Source organism: Crocodylus siamensis, chromosome 10 (assembly GCF_052110815.1).
Source record: "Crocodylus siamensis isolate JL-2025a chromosome 10, ASM5211081v1, whole genome shotgun sequence".
Classification (NCBI taxonomy): domain Eukaryota; kingdom Metazoa; phylum Chordata; order Crocodylia; family Crocodylidae; genus Crocodylus; species Crocodylus siamensis.
The window spans coordinates 52657021-52678288 of NC_143404.1; the positions used below are offsets into that span (position 1 = coordinate 52657021).

General features: G+C 40.6%; 1 protein-coding gene across 2 annotated transcripts in view; it reads right to left on the minus strand.

Annotated features, from left to right (window-relative positions):
• Positions 1-21268, minus strand: part of PTPRT (protein tyrosine phosphatase receptor type T) — an 846898-nt gene that overhangs the window by 261549 nt on the left and 564081 nt on the right. For both annotated transcript variants that reach the window (XM_090064242.1, XM_090064241.1), the window contains exon 8: positions 1923-2219. In XM_090064242.1, the coding sequence (XP_089920368.1) occupies positions 1923-2219 (297 nt within the window). The remainder of the gene's footprint in view (positions 1-1922; positions 2220-21268) is intronic.

A 21268-nucleotide genomic window follows, 5' to 3' on the forward strand; every position in this document is an offset into this window, starting at 1 on the left:
ACCCACAAAGCTGATCTCCATCCAAGTGCTATTTACCCTCTGCATTAGGGGAATGCTGCATTAACATGGGAGAAGGAAGACTTGCCCATTTTCAAAAACAGAATGTCTTCACCTTTGAAACACATCCCTAAAGAATTAGAGAGCATGACCTCCATCAGCACTTGTAATCAATGCTAACCCTTCCCTCTCCCCATAAAAATCCACTGATCTTCAACCCATGAGAAACCATCACAGCAGCTCCTAACCTCAGTCCAGGAGCATTAGAGAGGAAATACACAATCCTAGAATGTGACATGAAGTGTTGAGCAGGGACACTGCAGTCCACTCTGCCATTAGACGAATATCTTCCTTTTTAGGGGCCAAATACAAATTCTCTCTCTAAGTCTGTCAATTCTGTAGTACTGAGCATATGCATTTTCCTCTGAGTTTTCTGTACTTACCAGCAAGCCATTAAATAAGGCAAACCGATGGGCCTGTGCAAGAAAATATCTAACATTCTGGTTTTAACCTTAAGGGACAGTTATATTCAGGTGTGAATTTAAACATATCTTTCTTTTCTTCGCGTCACAGCAGTAAAACTCCATCTACATAAATAGCCAGATTACACTTTGGTATAGGGATGCTACTGGGCCTTTCCACCTTTATTAACACAAAAGGCTGATATTCCCAGTAGAGTAACAATTCAAGATTTATATTTAATTATAGTTACAAGGACAGCTAAAAATCTACCTACTCAAGCACATTTTTAATACTGTGAAAGTTAACTAACTAAATGCGCTCCCAGTTCTGTCTGACAAAACCCCCATTGGCTTCCTTGAATTAATAAAGGCCTGCTGTCTCCCAAAGTCCTCCTTGTGATATGTTGTAATGCCAGATTCAGTTTCAGCTGAGAGAAATTTAGCAGTTTAGCTCCTAATGGTTCAGGCAAGGAAAGGATGCTTCCTTGGCGTCTATTAGAATATTTATAAATGGTGAAAGCTCTTAGTTTTAATCTCAGCTAAGATGGAATAATAATACTTTACTTTTCATCTATACATCCTCAAAACACCTCTCCTAAAGTAAGAAGGACAGAATCTGTACTGCTGGTTAATTAGCCCCCAAATACAGAATACATTGGGTTATAATTTGTCCCAGAATGCTCAGTTATTGAGCAGGTGCGAGGTGGAAATTAAAGTGACAAAAATCTTTATCAACATTACTTGACTACCTAAATAATGCTAAGTCCTCAGAATTTCAGTTGCTTATGCACCCTTACCAATGAACCTCCTGCATCTGAACTGATGCAGAAATTATGCAGAAATACAGCTGAAACAAGTCAATGGTCCTATAATTAAAATGTGTACCATAAAGTACATGCAGGGATGGGTGACTGAAAATTTGTCATTTTTTAATAGGAGTACTTGAGTTTTCAGCCTACACAATTATGTTATTTTTCTCTATTTTGAATTAAGTTTTCTAGGCTTTTTAAAAACAAACTCTATTCTGTAAAACCGTAATAATTCCCACATGTTGGACATCAGCAGGATTTGAAACATGAAGGCTTCATTATTACTACTGTGCATGTACCTACTTGTCACATGTTATTAGGTCAAAAAAACTTCCATTATAGCAAATCAAGTAAGCCATAGGACAAGAAAAGCTGTTCTCAGAACCATTGGGTGCTGACCACTTGCACCACGCAGCTTACGGCCCTTTACTGCTGACTGGCAGGCAGGAATACTACTTGTTTTTTCACAGTGCTTTACGAGCATTTCCCACTTCACAAAACACTACCGCAAAGCAGGGAGATATAAATAATTATCATTTTACTTGTAGCCCAAGGAAGTCTGTCACTAATACATCACCTGCTCCAAGGTCCTTGACACCATTTACAAATTGTTTTTTCAGAAGTTACTTAAAGCTGTAAAAAACAGAACTCTTACCATCCTCCTCAGTCTGCACAACTAGTTCCTCACTTTCCATCTTGCCCTCAGGATTAGAAAGTGCTAGCCTCAGGCGAATGGTCATGAAAGGCCGGAGGCCTCGCAAAGTGTAGTGCGAGGAAGTCTGGATGAGCTCCTCTGCCTCGTACTTCTGCTGGTTAAACACGTACTGGTACTGGACAGTAAGGTTGTAGCTATGGCAGCGGGTCACTGCATAACCAAAGGGTTCCCATTGCAAGGTTAGTTGTCGGGAACGAATGTCAACAACTTCCACGTTCTGTGGTCCATGGACTGGATCTGTGAAGCAAGTAAAGGAAAGAAAAGGGCTTTAAAGGAGTCAGACATCCATTTTCCTGTGTGCACCTGGCCTTTGTTAGCACAGGAGCTACTGAACTTCCAGTTTAAGAACTTTTGTATGCAGAGCTACCTGGGCACTGCCTTCTACTGTACAGACTTCCCCAAGGAGATTATGCCTATACTGCCTCTAGGGCACCTTTGAGCTAAGCTTTATCTACCTACTCCTACTCTGTATGATCCAAAATAAGAACTGAAAGGGGAAAATGCTCCAGAGATGCTCCCTGCTACCACTCCCAAGATCTTGTTCTCTGCTGTGCTCAAGAGGTGCTAATACAGCATTGCCCCTCTCTCTCCCCCAGTTCCAGGTTTGGGTTGTACAGGGGGATGGGGAGGGGAAGGAGGAAGGAGCTTTAGGAGGATTCTCAAGAGTGCTGCAGAGGTAGTGGGGCACTAATGGCTTAAGGCAGAGGTGGCCAACCTGTGACATGCATGCCACAAGTGGCACAGGCGGCTTGGGTGTAGTATGTGGGTGGGGAGGGGAGAGGAAAACCAGCCCAGTGGCAGACAGGGCAGGAAGCAGAAAACACAGCAACAGATTGGGCAGGGGAAGGGGATTAGAGTGGTATTTGGGCAGGATGCAAGGTTAATTTGTGACATGACTGCCAAAAAGGTTATATCCCCTGCTAACTTAAGGAACAGATCCAAAAAAAACAATACACACACACACACATCTTGGGCTGAGTGTCACCATGTAAAATCACTTGAAATATCTGGGTTTAAGTGACTGGCTCATAGTTTCAGAGGAAATCAGTGGAAGAGCAGGTAACTGTATTCAGGAACATCCTAGGCTTGATGTGCCAAAGTGCTGGACCATCCCCTTTCCTTCCTTTCCTAGATGCCAGAGAATGAGCACATGCTGGCACAATGCAACACCAAGATTTTAGGAGTGTGATTTTGGTATTGCCACCAGTGTTAGTGGCCCCAAATTTTAAATGCTCAGGAGGCACGCCATTGGCACTGGAGAAGATAGAGATTAGACTAACAAAGCCTTGAGTTGAGTTATCTGAATCATCCTAACCATGCATCAAAAAAACCAATATTTTCATCATCTCACCTAAAATAGTGTAATCATTCTTTATTATTTTTTTCCGTGGATTCAGACTGAGGTGAAGATTGAGTATGCATATAAAACAATAAATGTTCATCAGCTTTTTAAAGTACTTTTTAAAAAGTAAATTCTCTGACTATGGACCCTGGCCTTTACCAGATAGCACATTTATATTTTTTTTTATAAATCGGACACATTAAAGATCGAGTTGATGGAGTAAAATCAGTGAAGAATGATTGATGTGTGCCAGGCATCAGGTAGTAATTATATTATACTTGGTGAAATATATACAACTTTTATCTGATATTTCTAAATATGGCGCACTACATTTCAGAATTTCTTCTCAATATGCATGTGTTCAGGGGAGACAGCGAATGATGCAATACATAATTTTTCTTGCAATTCCTTCATTTTGCTGAACATTTAAAATGTTTTACCCACTAATTTTGTCCTCCTAACTTTCACTCCAAAGGAAGAAACAAACATCACCACACACGATGAAATAAAAATAGTCTGACATTTTCAAGTGAAATAAAGTGGAAGAAACAACCCTCTAAAATGTTGTTTTTTTTTAAATAACTCTCCCCCCCTTCCCCAATCATTTTTAACTTTGCTAATAAGTAAGTAAGGAACATATTACAGCAGATGGTGGATATAGAATCTGTAAGAATTAACAATGAGAAAATAACTGTTGAGCATTGTTATATATACATGAGGACACAAAAACTTAAAAAAATAAGACATTAAAATGGAAAGATTTAAAGTCTTGTGGCTGTGGGTGAGAACTGAAAATAACATAAAAACATTGCCCCACATATGAGCAGGAGAAAACTAAGATTGTCACTCAGTTGCTATTGTATTTCAGTTGTTATAGTTAGTTGTTTCTTTCATTATAGCATGTTCAGCTATGGGCTGCAGGGCCCTGTAGATGCATTTTCATGCCTCAAACCCACTGTCTGCTTTGTACCTATTTTTAGAGACGGGCATAGAGAGGTTCAGCAGCTGGTGCAGAAACAGTCTCGATAGAAACTCTAAAATCAGATCCTAGTTACCTGTTCGAGCAACTACCTAACACTTCTTCTGGAAACACACATTTAAGCATGCTATGTTTAACAAATGCAGATATTTCGGCGTGAAAGCTGGTAACTAATCAATAGCACAGAACAGTACTATATTCACTGTGGCTTGGACTAAGTGGCAAGAAATGCTGTCATAAAACAAAGATTGGACACTTAGATTGAAATTTGGTTGGACCCCTGGGATTTAAAGTCACTGGATAAATGGAAAAAGATTGTATTGTTCTTGTTATTTTGGCAGGTCTTTTGTTTTGTTTTTTAAGTGAACAAAGGCTAGGCACCCAGTTTAACTCCTCATTCAAAAATGCCAGGACAGTATTGCCTAGCGCAATGTTGGAGTTTAGGGTGAGAAAGGTCTCACCCTGTCTTACATCCAAAGTATGGCCTATTGTTTTTTGTTTAGTAATTTAGAAAGCCGTCTGACATTATGCCTATTGTTAAGCTAATAAATGCTGGTGCTCTCCAAGAGAATGATGCGGAGAAACAGGTAGAAAACTTGGCAACATAACAGAATAATTTCAGATTTATAAAGGCCTATGAGGATATTACAACAGAGAAGACAGAAGCCTTTACAATCATCCAATGTTTTTATTAAATAGGATTGGAAATTGCTGAGCCTTGAAAGCCATTAGTTGCAAGCTGAGAACTCCACATATTTTCCCATCATGGATCCCTAAAAAAAACATGTGCAGCTGAGATCACTCCAAATGATTTTGGTAAATGGAGCATCTATACTTTTGAAAAGCCTCATGTGATACAGTTCAACTCTCTTTCATTTTAAATTTAAAACAAAAAATGTGCTCTGTAAAAGAGGGAGGAAAACAGCGAATGCATGCAGATAGACTGACTATTCTTACTGTCAGAAAAGACTCATCTCAGGAAGGTTTTGGGTGTACTAGCAAAGTAGCATGTGGAAGAAACTCATCTGAGTGTTCATGCCTACCAGTAGCCAATCTTGGATTTTTACAACAGTGAATGAATGAGTTTTCTGTTCCTGCTTCTACACTGTTATTAAGAAGTATCTACATACAGAGGTGCCTTTTGTTATACCCGGATCTCTATGGCTGAGCCATCTTTTTCAAGGACCTTGACCCATTTGTGGCAGAGAAGCCATTTGCCACCCTGTAGCAACTAATCTCCTTCTAATCCTCAAACACCCTTGCCTTTTCCTTCCTTAACCCTTCTGAAAACCAGACATCTGGGATCTCCAGTTGTTCACTGAAACATTAAAGAAACCTAATAATCTGTGGAAAGTTAGGAAAACTTGGCCATCACTGACCCGTCTGAGGATACACAGCAAAACAAGTGTTAAATACACCGTTTCATTCCCTGAAGTATTATTGATTAGTGGATACAGTTTTAGAAGTGGTGATGTAAACTAGTGATTTTCCACCTTTTTTTTCATTTGCAGAACTCTAAAAATTTCTAATGGAGGTGTAGACCCTTTTGAATTGTAAGCATAGGTATTTACATACTTTTGATTGATCATAGTCATCTTTCATGGATCCCTTATACATAGTTTCTGGGCCCCCAGGGGTCTGTGGACTACAGGTTGATATAAGCACAACATGGCCATTCAAGCTTCTAAATTATGTTGCTCATTAGTCTTTTTTTTTTTCTTTTTGAAATCAGCCAAATAAAGTCTCTGACATAAGGAGTAGAAAGGGATAACATGTGTGGTCTTGTTTAACACAGCTGTTACAAAGCTAGGAGCTCTTTAAAGAACATTCATCACTCTTATTGCAGGATATGTGCTTTTGGGATGGGGATGTCAAGATCCTGAAGACACCGAGGACAAAATTTCAGGATAGGCACTAGTCTTCACTTTTACAGCGAGTATTATCGGGTTGTTTTAGTTACAGAGGGAACAAAGAGTCACAATAGCTAGCTGATACAGCTAGACTTTGGCCAAACAGCATTGCCTCTGACATCATGATCCCTAATCTTCAGACGGTGTGCATCACAGCAAGCACAGCCGGATGCAGCAGATAAGGCAATTAATCAAACTGTATTTGGGACACAACCATTAGGATGAAAATTCTGGAATAAAAAGGAGTTGAGAAAAAATATCAATCTTCCTTCCTGGTCAGATTTAGATGATTGCTCCCTACCAACAACACTTATTCATCCCAGGCTCTTATTGTTCACATTCTGTACAGGGGTTTTCTTCCTGGCAAAACACTTCTGCATTTGACTCCTATGGGTAGTCAAAGAAGTCTTTGACGCCTTAAATGGCACAAGACGGTAGTAAGTCTTGTTTGGGGCTTTATCTGAGGAAAGGTTGTCAAAACAAAGATGTAAAAAACTTGTCCCCCAGTGCCCCCTCCACTCAGACACCAAATCATCATCCAGTGACTCCTAACCCAAAACCAACATATGCCTGAGAGACAACAAAAATATTCATACTAAGACAACCATAAGGCTGAAGATGGCAATTAATCACTATTTTAATTTTATGGTGTTTTGTAATTACAGCTATTTTCTTTTTAGTCATTCACATTATAGAATGAGTAATTAATTATGGTGTGCCTGGTTTATCAATGTCAGATTTGCCCACTGCATTGGTGCTGTGGGAAGGGATTGATTCTGACTGAATGTTACCTCACCATCTATTTGCCCCAAACTCAAGTTCAACAGTCTTCTAATATGAAATGCATCTAATTTTCCTCCTAATTTTTGCGCTCACCTTAGCACTTCCTGTTTTCTACCAGGACTAGAACCTTACTTCTGTGATATCTGCAATACAGCTTCTAATAAAAATGTAGCACTTTTCTGAGATGCAGTCTGAGACCTTTCCTTGGTTTTTGAAATGCTGAATCTTTAAAATAACCTGCCAATTAGCTACAGATGGGCCTGAGTCACAAAGGGAAGAGTTAAAATTTAGATTCCAGATTTAGCACTAGAGAACCATTCTCTACTAAAATATATATATATATGTATCACAAGATACACAGTGCCCTTCCAACAATTATCTTCAAATGGATATTTATAGCATGATCTGATTTTGTTCCTTCTCTCTTTTTTCCCTTTTTTTTGAGCCAGATGAAGGAGATTTGGATGTTGCAGCTAGGGTGAAAACATGGGAATGGGCTGGAGATTTCATATCCACCTCTGCACTGGCCTGACCAAGCTCCAAGCATGTAAGTGTATGTGGCGGGAAGAAGTGCGCTTGCCCTCAAATACCTTTTTACTTTCTTGGGCAGACACATGCAACTACTCATGCATTTCAAGTTCTAGGTTCAGAGAAACAGGGAAACTGTTAAACCAATTAATTGAGACATCCTCTGGAAAGTATTACATTCTCCCTTGCTCTCTGCCTACAGCCTCAATCTCCTCTTTGTCTGAAAACTGAAACCATATAATTTAGAAAATGCTTTTCTGATTCCAGGCTGATTCCCTCTGTGGCACAGGCCATTTTTACATGTTTTAAAGCCTGGATTTGTTGTTGCTTTTGTTTTTAAAGGAAGTTTTTTTTTTTTGTAAGGAAGTCTTTTACTTCAGCAGTTTCAGTTTCTTAACTATATCCTCTTGGTTGCTGTCTTGTTACCATGCACTCTGTCACGTTCATTCCCTCTGAAATACGTTGCATTACCTCCACTTTTTACAACATGCCAATTAATTATTTTTCCAAAAACAAGTTGACAACAAGCAAGAATAACAATTTTGAATGCCAATTTTTCAATGGCAAATACTTGAAGACCACTTCAATTTCTTTCTGTGGTGTTCAGATTTATGTGCCAAATCTTACCCACTCTGACCCATATTCCATAAATAATGCCTGATATTGCTACCTTCAAGTTGCTACTATCATGTTCTGCATGGCTTCATCATCTGTCTCCTTGTTCTTCATCCTCTCTACATTTTTGGAATATAAGAGAAAGCAAAGTAGTGGTTTTGGGCTTTTGCTTAATACTACTACTCTGCGTTTAGTTGACAAGGCCACCAGCAGATAACATGAAGTGCTCCCTTAGCTTCTCTCACCTATTGGTTAGTCAACAGCCTCACAAATATACTCCTCTGTCAGTGAGGTCTGGAAAACTGTGCAAGTGTAGATGAACAAAATAAGGAAATGGGTATGATTTCATTCAAATGTAGAGCCATCTCCCTCAGTAAGATACCTCTGGAAAGGAAAGGATGATGTTAAGATGAATTAACAGGACTGGAAGTTGGGGCCTCTGAGTTCATTCCTAGCTTATTTACCTAGACCTTATTTTATGTTGGCCCTCTCTGCAAGAGCGTGATCTTCAAGAGGGCAGACAGATGTTCACAACCTAAATTACTATGCAGACATTGCACAGAAATTAAACATCTGATTAAATGGTAAGGGGCATGTTCATGACCTTTTTTTCTTATTTTTAAAAAACATGTCCCTCATGTTCTGTAGGCCTCAGTTTCCACATCTGTAAGGAACACCTCACAGGAATGTTCTGAGTTTAAATTAGCTAGAATTGTATCCTGGCTAATTTAGGCACATAAATGGTAAGAGAGCTTTGTGCTGAAATCTTGAAACAGACGGTACTATGCAAGAAAAGCATACTGCTGATATACATATGACATGGATTGTCCAGAATGATGCATATTTGTGCCCTGCATCTGAAAAGATTTGTTCTCCTCACCCTCCCTATTCCATTGGAAAAAAACCCCTCTGCTATTTCAGTGGTATAGTGCTCTTGTTCTAGTGTGTTTGTTATGCAATATCAATCCTAAAAATGTCGTCACCCTGAATACCAGCTCACTTTAAAATTTGCCAGTTTGAATTCAACATAGCTTGTGTGGTTGCTTTCCCTAGACCCACTACAGCTAGAAACAGCTTAAAACTTTTAAATGAAGGAAATGAAGCCAAAACAAACCTTTAAATTTAGATCTTAGTTTTTGAGGGAGCAGCTGCTTCAGTTCAAACATATCAGCAGGAGAAAAAAAATGAAAAAGAGAATAAGGCAATTTGAATACCTGGGTACTGAGTAAATTATTAAGGTATTTGCATAACACCCACAAAGTGAAATTTAAGAGAGGAAATATTAAAGAAATAACTTTCATCAGACTATGGTAACTGCTTTTGAAGCTATGTAGAAAGAATTCTGCTTCTGAGAGTTCACTGGGAAAGGATATTACAGCAGGAATACAAATGTTAATTTTTATTTATGTTCTGTTGAACCATTAATTAAGTTTTAAAGGTTAATTCAATAACCAAGGATTGAAAAAATTATTTTACTAAATCATCTGCACCTTTGCTTTACTCTCTATCATTGTTTTGGCAGGCAGCTCTAAAGGCTTTGCAGGCCCATAATCTCTCTCAATTGCTAGCTTTAGCCAAGTAGCCAGGGGTGAATCTGGGGAAGGGTGGGGGGTTGCATTGGTGCAGGGTGATGCAGGCTCAAAGCGGGGGGGGGGGGGGGCAGCAGAACTGCTACTGTCCCAATCCAGCTGTGGGTTGTGGTTGCACAGGGTGGCCGGCTCAGCAGTGGACAGCAGCAGGAGGAGGAAGAGGATTTCCTTTTCCTGCACTTGCTCCTTGCCACCCCTTAACCGTATTCCATGGTGCCTGTTAGCTGAGAACAGGCACTGGAAGAAGGAACCTACCTGTTGGCACTGCTGTCCCTAGCTGATGCTGGCACAGGGCACCAGAGCCACTCCTGCCCTGTACTGCAGGAAGCAGCTGTGTGGAGACCCAGGCTTACCTGGGGACAATGACAGCGATGAGCAGGTCCAGCAGGGGATATTACAGTAGGGCAGGGAGCAAGCACTGGGAGGAGGAACCTGCACACTACTGCCACTGTATCTGGCTGACCCCTGCACTGCATGAATTTGTTCCCTGAAGCCCATGGTTGGAACAAGGCAGAGTAGCTCTGGGGCTCCCCCTGAACCTGGGTCAGACGGGGACAGCAGCAGCAGTGGCAGGTGGGCTCCCCCACTCACGCACTGCTCCCTGCATGGCTCCCTGGTGCCCCATTAGCCAGGGTTCCAGCCACTTCTAACATCAGCTCCTCACAGTCTGAGGTGAGGTACACCACACTCTCCATTCGTAAATACTGGATCCCCCATGCATGTAGCCAGAATACAAAGAGTTTGAGTTACGCATCTTCAGGCATGGAATTCACCTTGAGACTAGTCTATAGATATTCTTCATGTACCCAGTCATATGACACGTTGTTAGGGTGCATCTCATGCTAACACTGGTTAGAAAAGATGTGGTTTGGTGCCTATTTTGCCATTCCCTATTGAGTAGCACAGATCTGATTTAATTTAGTCATCTTACACAGTTAAAGGCTCAAGGTGAGTGGTAGGAATAGAAAGTTTGACTTCGATTATTAACAGCATCTGTCTACTTTACACTCCTCATGCTTGCCCCAGGAAGAAGGGGAGGGGAAATACATAACAAAGCAGTAGGCTTTGAATACACAGCTACAGCTGAGCAGCAAGGCTGAATGGAGACAATCAGCTGTTGCCCTTCAGGTTAACTACCTGCTGCAGGAGCCTAATTGCAAGAAATTGGTACTGTCAGTAATGACACAGCACTGAGCCGAAGATGTCCATATTGCTCGGAGGCCCTATTGCCCATGTCTCCTGACCCTATGGAGAGAATGAGGCACAGTTTATTAATGGTGCAGATGTCCACTGATTAAATTCTGTTTCCCAGCAGTAGGTTACATAGATATAGAAAGCACAAAGGAAGGAAAAAATAAATGTGACAGGTGCAGCAGCTCTCAAGGAGTTTTAGGTTTAAGTTACTTTAAAAATAATGAGAAAAATGTGTATGTAAGAGATTAATACAGTTGTTTCTTGTACGCTGCTTCCTATTCCAGTCCTGGGTTATGTATCCCAAACATTTATACCCACTGAAAGTGTGTCACTGACTTTGAATACTGGATAGGATTTTATGTAAACCCATAGGCCAGATGCACAAGGCAGTACTGCCTACATATGGGGCGACCATATGTCTAAGACTGGCTGGGACAGACCCAGATTTTAGGGGTTAGTTCCAGCCAACTGGTGAAATTCAAAGTGAGTGTCTCAGGCATGGGGCAGGGAAGTAGAGTGGCAGGAGCTATGAACTAGGGAACCCTAGCAGACAGGGAAACTGCCCTAATAGGTTACTTGATTAGTGAAAGGGGATTTTTAACACCTGTGAAGAAAGCAATGGGTCATTAACAGGCCATTGAGACTCCTTAGCTGCCTGAATAGTAGTAACAGTACTGCCCTGCCCCAACCTTTGCCTGAGGCGGGAGGAGGAGGTAGGTATGTCCCAGGTTTCACTTTGTCCGCTGTGGTCACCCTACCTTGGTAACATTCAGACAGGCTAAGTAAAATTTCACATTTGTTTCTTAAGGGCAGGCTACATTGGAAAGCACAGGGCAGGCTGCATTGATCCTAAAAAGAATCCCAAATGTTTAACAACAAACACCTTCCTGTTTTCTACCACTTAGGAAAGGAAGAGAACACTTCCGTCACTTCCTTAGAAGCTAGGAAGTGTTCTCAGAGAATCCATTGCAAACCAGGTCTCTCTCTTAAGCATAAGCAATTTCTATTTGCAACTGATGTTTCTGCAGTCACATAACTCCTGCCAAACATCCTGTACCTTTCATTCCTGCAGTCTTAGAGAGCCTAGCTTTGGAACAGGGCGTAGGGACATGCACATGCATCCCAGCACCAGCATCCTGTTATATTTGCACTTGAGGCACTCTGTCAGGATCTTACTGCAGTGCTACTAAGATGAATGGGTAATGCTGCATAAGGCCTTAGAAGGATAAATTGTTCTCTCCATTGCTGATTCTTATGATTTGTCCATAGATTAGAGCAGTGGCAAGAGCAAATTCATGTTTTTTTCTTTGAGCCGTAGGCTCCACACATTCAAGAGCTGTATATTTTTCATCGTCACAGAAGAACTTTACCAAAGCACGAACACTTTATTGTGCTTACCCAAATCATGCCACAAACGTTTTCACTTCCTATAAGCATCAGAATTATGCAAATTTAAATACTGATTCCCTGGTTTACCAAAACATAAATTGTTTGCCCTTCACAGCCCTAGTAGTAACTTAAAACTGACCATCACTAAACATTTTGTAGGTCATGGACAGGCACAATATAGTAAAGCAGATTCTGCATCTGGTATCTTGGACACTAACACAAACTTAACTGCAACCCTGAGCGAGCTGTGAGCTAGTTAACCCTTGTGTCTGTGTTCATCTAGAGAATGAATTCTAGCCACAAAATTTAGTTCTGGCTGTTAAATTTCCTAGATTTCACCTCCAGAAGTATTAAAAATGTGGACAACGGGTTAACAATTTACAACCAGTCACCTAATGAGTAGTGCAGTTTTACCATTTCAATTAGGTGTCCCTTGTAAATATGTTCTAAGAATAAGATAGTGATGAAGTCAACAGGTTTCTACAGATATTCAAAAGAAATGACCACTCAGCTGCTTGCTTCATACCAATGCTGGAGGGAGGGATGGAACCAGAAGTTCTCAGGGTATTTTTTTTTTAATTATATCATGGCTCTCAACCTAGAGCATAAATCAGGCAGATAGAAAGAGAACAGAGGTAGAATGCAGGTTTGGAAGGGAGACTAACACTTAAGGCCGTGTGTAGACAAAATGAGGGACATGTTCTACATGGCACTTTAAAGGGGGTTAAATGCTTTTGCACCAATTTAACGGTGTTCGTGTTTGCACATGTTGGTGGCGTCTGGTGCAGTAATTCCAGCCACTGTAGCAAATTCAGTAGTGCAATGCACCTTAAATGTCTTGGGGAGCAGCAAACTAAAACTCCTTCAAGGAAGCCCGTGCAGACAGCCTGGCAGCAGCCTGGGAAGGCAGGCTCTGCCCAAGAAAAAGAAAAAGTGGCGAGCCTGATCTTTTTCTTTTTTCCCCTGGAGCCTGACTGCCCAAGCTCTGCGGGGGCCTGCGCAGCTTCTCTCTGTGGCTTTGGTGCCCCCTGGAACCACTCGAGCTGGGTGGCTATGGGTGGGTGCTGCCTGGGGTGGGGGACGGGTTGCCGCTACCATGGAGGGAAGCACCAGCCCTCCCTCCCCCCACAGCCCAGGAATTGCTCCACCCACTGGCAGCTCACCCTCTCCTTCCCTCCGCTGTAGAGGCAAGTAAGTTCGGGTGTGTGCACAACATGGGGGTTTAAAGGCACCTACATTGTAATGGTGTTTTTAAAACCCACTGCTTCAATTTAGGATTCCCGTTTCATCTACACATGCCCTAAGGCATTAAGAAGAGAAAAAGAAAGAAAGTGTTGGACTTCTGGAAACTGGAACATGAGTCAAATGAAAGATGAGCAATCAGTCAGGTTGTTGCCAAGAATAAGCTGCCTACATTCACTTCAGTTTCTTCCACACATAAAGGAGTATTAGCTATTGTGATAAAGCATGAACAAGCCTCAAAAGTAAAGTAGGATCACTTCTACAATATTCTTTGAGGCATAAGGAAGAGTCCTGCAATGCAATTTCATCTACACATAACCATAAGAGAAATACGTGATTTAACAGGGTTTAGCTAAGGATTCAGCTCCCTGAATTGTTAACTTGATAATTCCACTTCAGTTATTCATACACACATTCATCTCAGTGATTGATTTATTTGGGTTTATCACAATTCTGAGTTCTAATTTGTATTCTGAATTCAAACAAACCCAATGTGTCTTTAAACAAACGCATTATGAAAGCCATAAAGCAACCACTGCTCAAACCTTGTTAAACCACAGTTCTTGCACAACTTGGATACTAAACCCTAAATCAGCTCATATTCCTTGAAATTGCACCTAGATTTGTTTGAGGTTTACAAACATCAGAACATTTTTCAGGCTCTGTCAAACTTTTTATGTAGCTCTGAATGTTTGCTTCCTTATGAGAAGTGAACTCCAACCGGATTACAACAAGCAATTAAAACGAAGCCCAGGAGCATTTCTGATGTGAAAAAGTTTGTGTCTTTTACTCTGGGATCTCAAAGGGCTTTACAATGATTTATCAGTCAACCTCTGTATAGTGTACGTCTTTTGGGTCACAAGCAAGGTAAGGGACACAGCTTCAAAGTTGGAATTGACACCCTATGCAAAATGGGAAGAATGTGGAACATCTAGGTTCCCAGTATCCCTGGCAGGGTGCAGTATCAATCCCAACCCTCACACCACTACTGTACAAGTCTAGATCTAACAACAGTGATAGCCTCTAATAGGTGAGGACCAAGAGAGCAGGGTCTTTGTAGCTTGGCAGTTCTGGACTGACAAATGGCATAGCATTGACTAGCCATGATTGTTCCTAGAAATAATGCATCAGTTTCACTAACTCTGATCTCCCAATAACACAGCAGACATCTACAGCCACCAAGTAGATTCACGGCTGAAGAACCACAGGGCGGTTTGCAGGTAACAAATTTAGGTGTAAATGGCCTAAATTTGCCATTTTTAATGTGCCTTAACTAGTTAGGCTAATGTGCATTAAAGTGTCACTTGTAGGCGTACCTACAAAGTAGTATCAACTTAACTAAGCTCACATAAAGCAAAACCAGAATGAGAGACAGGGACAGAATCCAACAACTATTGGCTGTCTGGCCTGTTCCATACTACTCCTGCTTATGTTTTTGCTAGGCAGCTGAATCTTAACTTATAACCAAGTCCAAGATAATTAAGCACTATTTAAAGCAATTAAGTAAACAAATAAACAAACAAACAAGGAAAAGAAAGAGAAAAACATACAACCTTGTGTATTAACATTTGCTTAACCCACTTTACATTACATTATGTAATTGTAAAAAGAAAGCTTTCTTCCTCTTACACCTAACATTCTATTGTTCCGTAACAAATTTAAAGATACTAATTTAAAACAACAATAAAGGGCAATTACTGATTTTATTAAAAACATCTATCATGGCTTCACATAATGGTATTATGCCAGGGCTGGGAACAGAATGTACATTATTAAGCATTTTGATGATTACATTAAAGAGCATGATTAAACATAGTAATGAAAGTGGGACTATGAAGCAGGTAGACCTGTAGGTTTCTAGCAAACAAAGGGAAAGCTCATTTTTTTGCCACATTCTTAATCTTTACAACTTCTCCCTGGGTATATTATTATGATTTGGGAGTAGGTTAGTCCGTTTCCTTCAAGAAGATTATATGGAAAAGATTTTGTTGACTTAATCTGGGAAGGGAAAAAAATCAAGGAGAAAAACACTGTTCTGGTACATAAACTTTTCCCCTTTTATAGCTGCAGCTTCATTCTGTGTTGTCATGCAACCTACAAGGACAAAACACTTGTTTTGCCATAAAACAAATAAAAATAATCAGATTTTCCCAACCATTAAGAAGTGCCACTATTTTTGTTATTTCCTTGGTTTCATTAAAATCCTTTTTAATACAGGATTGTAAAGTTATGGGACTGGCTTTTGATCTCACTTAAACAGATCTTAAACCAAAGCAACTTCATTCATCTGAATAGATTTCTCTAGATTTTCAATAGTGTAAATTGAGAGGAGAAACAATTTGCTGTGTCTCATTTTAGTTTATTAGCTTTCTTTTCTATTTCCATCATATTCTGCTTGGAAGACTTAAGTTTGGCAGGGGAAGAGTTAAAGAGGAATTTACATTTGGTTTTACTACTAAGGGCATCACTGGGTCCAATCCAGGACTCTTCATTTAAGCAAAATTACACTGAAGACCATGGACTTTGGCTTCAGTGTTTGCCAAAACATAATGGACTAATACAGTTTCATTTCTCAAGCCAAGTTCTATGGAAACATTACACAAAACTCAAGTAATAAACACAAAGCAAAAGTAATAAAAAGAAAAAAAATGGCCTACATTTTTCAGACTAGCTTTTATATATTTAGGGGTCTACCTAAATTGTAGGGGGATGTACCAATTTTCATAGGTTAAGCATGACATAAAGTTTTTGTTTTGTGTCATTTTGTGATTAGCAGAGAAGCCCTACCCCTCAGCATTGTTGAAGAAGCTCATGGGGGGGGGGGCACTACCTTGATTTATGGCTGGCCTTTGCACATCCCTGTGCCTCAGCACTGATTAGTAAAGAGCCCCCTGAGGGGAAGGAGGGACAAGGAGGCAGAAGCCATCTTGCCTGCTGCCGTATGTGCCACCCCACCAGCCTGTGCCATTTTTCCTGGCAGCAATAACTGTCGGCTTCCACTGGGGAGCCAGCATTTTAATTTTATTAATGTTTCTTATCTTATTGATTTTGCAGGCAGTCCCAGATTTTGTAGTTTCATGAAATCTGTGAAACTACAAATTAAGCAGGTCCCTAAACATAATCAGGGCCCTTCTACATATTCAGATTAAAGGTGGAGAGAAACCAGCTACAGAGCTGTTATACATGTTCAAGCACTAACTTTATAGCTGGTTGGTTCTTTTATAGATGGAATGGACAATCATTTTTATCGTATGATAACTAGTTTGCACATGTGGCTTGTCTAAATTACTGCATGATAAAGCAGTTAATTGTGTGATAATTACTTTGCACTTGTAGCAATCTTGCTTGCACATCTGGCTGGTCTAAATTTATTGTGTGATTAACCACTTAATTGTATTATATATAATGTGTATCAGGGGGCTTACATGCATGTGTTATCCTGTGGGGCCAGGCCAACTCTCAGGATCTCAAAACTGCACTGTTAGATGGGAGGGTGTGACACAATTGCACATATACACGCACAAAAGTCAATTAGGTGCATACACCCCCAGCACCAACTCAGGCACACACACATCCAGAATTACTAGCCTAGACACATGCACACCTATCACCAATTCAGGAACATACACACTGAAAATTAGACAAAAATCAATTGTCAATACCCACACACAGATCACTAATTCGTATCCCACGCACACAATGATAGATAGATATAGATACAGATCTATATTTGCTAGTTCACGCCCACACACACCACCCAACTACATGTACACACAAGTGAGTTCCTGACTCGGGTGACATTGTGTGTATGTGTATGCTTGGGGTACCTATGTTTGGGGTGCTTGGTAATTAAGAGCAAATGGCAGAAATCAGGAGAAAAGGCAGTGGGGGTGAGGCAATACCAAAGAAACAGGGGGTTGCAGGCAGAGAGGAGCTCAGGACAGCTGGAGCCATAGGAGCATGTAACAGGTGTTGGAGGTGACGGTGAGCCAGAATCAGGAGAGGGAGAAATGAGATAGAAGTTAGAGGGGCAAGGAGCAGAGACTGGAGCAGGGCTGGAACTGTAGTAAAGCAAAACCCAACTCAGGGGTCCAAACAACATTTTTATTAAATGAACACTGTGTTTTACAGCTTGGTTCCTACACACACTCACACAAGCAGTCCCACACACACTCACACAATGGTAGCAGAAGAAAGAGACTCAGTGGAAGGGATGGAGTCCAGGTAGAAATGAGAAATAGAGTCCAAGTCCTTGGCTGAAGAGAGGGTGGGGGTGATAGCTACCAATCCAGGCTGGGAAGTGTTCTCAATGTCCAGTTGGGGCATTTCTCCAGCAGGTGTTGTCCAGAGAGGGTTACCAGAAGGACCTCTGGGTTGATAGGCAGCATGACATGGGGCAGGTCTGGTCCAGGTGAAAATGGTGTCCCAAGGAGTCGGTCTTCACTACCCTTTTTTATGGGGCAGACTACCTATGATCTCCTCTGGGGATGGCCTGTCCGGGCAAGGTCAGCCCTGTTCCAGAGGGCACCAGATGTTCATACCGAGCATGTGCAGCTTGGCACAATGGCGGGTTGCCTCATCTTTTGTTTACTGAATGCTAAGGGTGGTTCCAATGGCTGGGTTGTTGGTGTAGGTATTGGTTTTGATGGTCGGGTGATTTAGTAGGGGGTCCTGCTATCACTTTGTTTCACTCATCCATTCACTCTTTTGTTTTGGGCGTTCAAGGAAACCAATTTACATGGGAGGGGTAGGTATGTGTGAGAGAGTGCTTATGCTAAGCAAGGCCTAGCATTAGAAACAATGCACTAAAACTCCCAGAATGCCTGAAGGAGGTTGAGGAGTTAGCGACTGACATTCTGGTAATCACTTTCTGACCCTTAGATGAAAATGCTGACCTTCTGACCTTTGAACAATGATAAAAATACCAGGCAAGCCACTTATATTGTTAAGAATAGGAAACTGCATGGCTAAACCGCAATGCCGAAAAAACAACCGCATATTATGTCAGCCTTGACATTTTAACCCTGCAAAAACCAGCAAAACATATAGATGAATAATGTATTTAGGTTATAGAAAAGTAACATAAAAAATATAAAGGTCATTAAGAATTAGCATAAGAAATATAAAGGTCATTAAGAATTAACATAAGAAGCGTAAAATTTACAATACAAAGTGTATCACCTGATATTATAATATCGATAAGTTAACTAAATAACCAATAGAAGTAAGAATTAGAAATGCATATGTGTAAGTGTTATCATATATAACTAATAGTAAAGTTATGTTAGATGCCTCACTTCCACCATGGGGACAGTTTTGTATCTTTTGTCTAAAAAAAGATAAGGGACTCCTTTTAAATGAGCTGTTGACCAGTTCTGAGACTACTGAATCAGGCAGCCGCACCTAGCCTCCGGGTTAGAGAGCAAGGGCTTGATTTGGGAACCTCGTGAACCAACAGACCTCCTTTAGTTTATGACTTTGTGAAACAATAAAAGTTTTAAATTGAACATCCAGGTCTGAGCCTGTGCTTAATTCAGTCCTTATATAATTCGGCATCGAACTCACACAATATGAGTCATAGTTGCAATATATTGTATAGGGCAGGGGACACAAAGTGGAGGCTTGACATACAAAATGGAAACTCGACATCACTTTACAGATACAGTATTAATATGAAACAATAAATATCAATGCAAAAATGATAGGAATACAGTATAAAACAGTAAAAATCAATACAAACAGAACAGAACACTATTTCAATATAAAAAGGGCCTTATTACAATAACAGCATACAAGAACTTAGCTTAGCTTACCTAGTACTACTTGTAATCACTTATAACAGATAGAGAAGGCAGAGAGAAAGTCAGAAGGGGAGGGAATGTATTTCAAAACTGAAAAAAAGAAAAACTGGGTGTTTTGCTACACATGGACTATCAGGTTGTTGGGTTTATATCTGGATAGTTGCATGTAAAATTGTTAAATCTGCAGATAATTGCAAATATGTACACAGATTAGGTGGTTCAATGAAACTTCCCATTTGGGGAGATCTGGTTTTATATTCATATGTTTTTAATTTTCTTGAAAGTAAGGTGCATTAGAAATAGGGTAAGGTTCTGTTTTGAATCTGATTTTCATCTCTATTACATCCATTTGAAGAAGCTGATGACAATGACAATAGTCATCTGGCATACATATATTTTCAGCTAACAAATGCATACCAGTCTGGCCTGCAAAGAAAGAAGACAAGTTTGCATTGTGAAAGTGATCAATTGAGCAACTTTTTACAAGAATAGGAAACTCGTCATATGAATTACTTACATGGGTCTTTTAATACCAATACAAAGAGTTTTGAAGAAGAAAATATCTCCCTTCCTATTTTTGGCAGGCATTGATAGATATTAACCCTTTAAGGATGAGCTTATGTTGTGCTTGGCAAAACAGTGGAGCACTGCATTTTATTGGATGGTTATGGATGGCTTCATTATGAAGATACAAATTTTAATGACTACGGATTTCAATATGACGTAGACGTCCCCTGCGGCAAGCACAAGGCACGTAGAGTTTTACTCTCAACAGAATCTACACATACACTATCATTTAGCCCACTGCTTGCCCTGTTCCTGGGGTTTGGCTATGTTCTTAATATTAACAAAGATGTAAACCTCAGCATAAGCTTAATCCTAGGCTTGGCTGCTCCCAGAATTTCCCTACAGAGATGTGTCTGTCTTTGAGCCACTCCCAGGGTCCTCCTTTCTTGGGTTAAAGCCACACTTGCCACAGTGAATTAGAAAAACTCTGGCAGCTTTTCAACAGCTGCTAACAGGGCAGGACAACAGGAGAGCCCCACCAACCACTGAAATACGCCTTGAGTTAGGTACGCCTGATGTTGAGGTAGAGGATATATGAGCTGTTACCACTGTGGTAAACTGGCTCTAAGCACCACCTTAGGTCAGCATATCTATTCGGTTTGAATGCACAGTCCCCAACAGCAATAGGCACTTTTACCTCCTAACTGATAATGGCATAGGACTGTCCAAGCATCTGGGAGCATACACATTTGAAAACTTTAGGGCAGTTAGCTCTGTGCTTTAGACAAGGTCAAATGTATCCAACCCCACTTGCCTACTGGACCACTTCCCTTCACAGAGAGGTCAAGAGTTGAAAAAGTCAGCTTCTTCCAAATGTGCCACAGCTGTTAAATGGAGATTATACCAGGGAAAGGAATGGCGACTATCAGGACAAGACTAATAGTTCTTTAGACAGAAGGGAAAGCAAAGCAAAAAACAGAACAAGAGAAAAGAATTACTGAATGACCCAGAACGAAAATGCTGGGAGAGTGTTAGAGTAACAGAGTCAGCACTTCTCTAAGACCACTTACATCCTGCTGTGCTCTTAGTGCTACATTTATTTGTACAAGAAGTCAACAGAATACAGTTAAGTGTCTGAAAGCACATACACAATATAGAACTAGGTCAGCTTGTAGATCTGCCAACTCCAGTGTATGCATGTAGGCCCAGATATGAACATGCTGATAAGCACCCAGAATGCCACCTTTGAAACAAGTAGTTATTGTATGCTTTGCATCTCTGAAAGGGCCACCCTTTACCAAGCTAATAATAAAATCAGAGTCAGAGATATTATTTCAATCAAATTCCACCCTTTACCTTGCTAACACTTGTAGGCCATTTTTAGTTACCTGGAATGGCTTTACCACA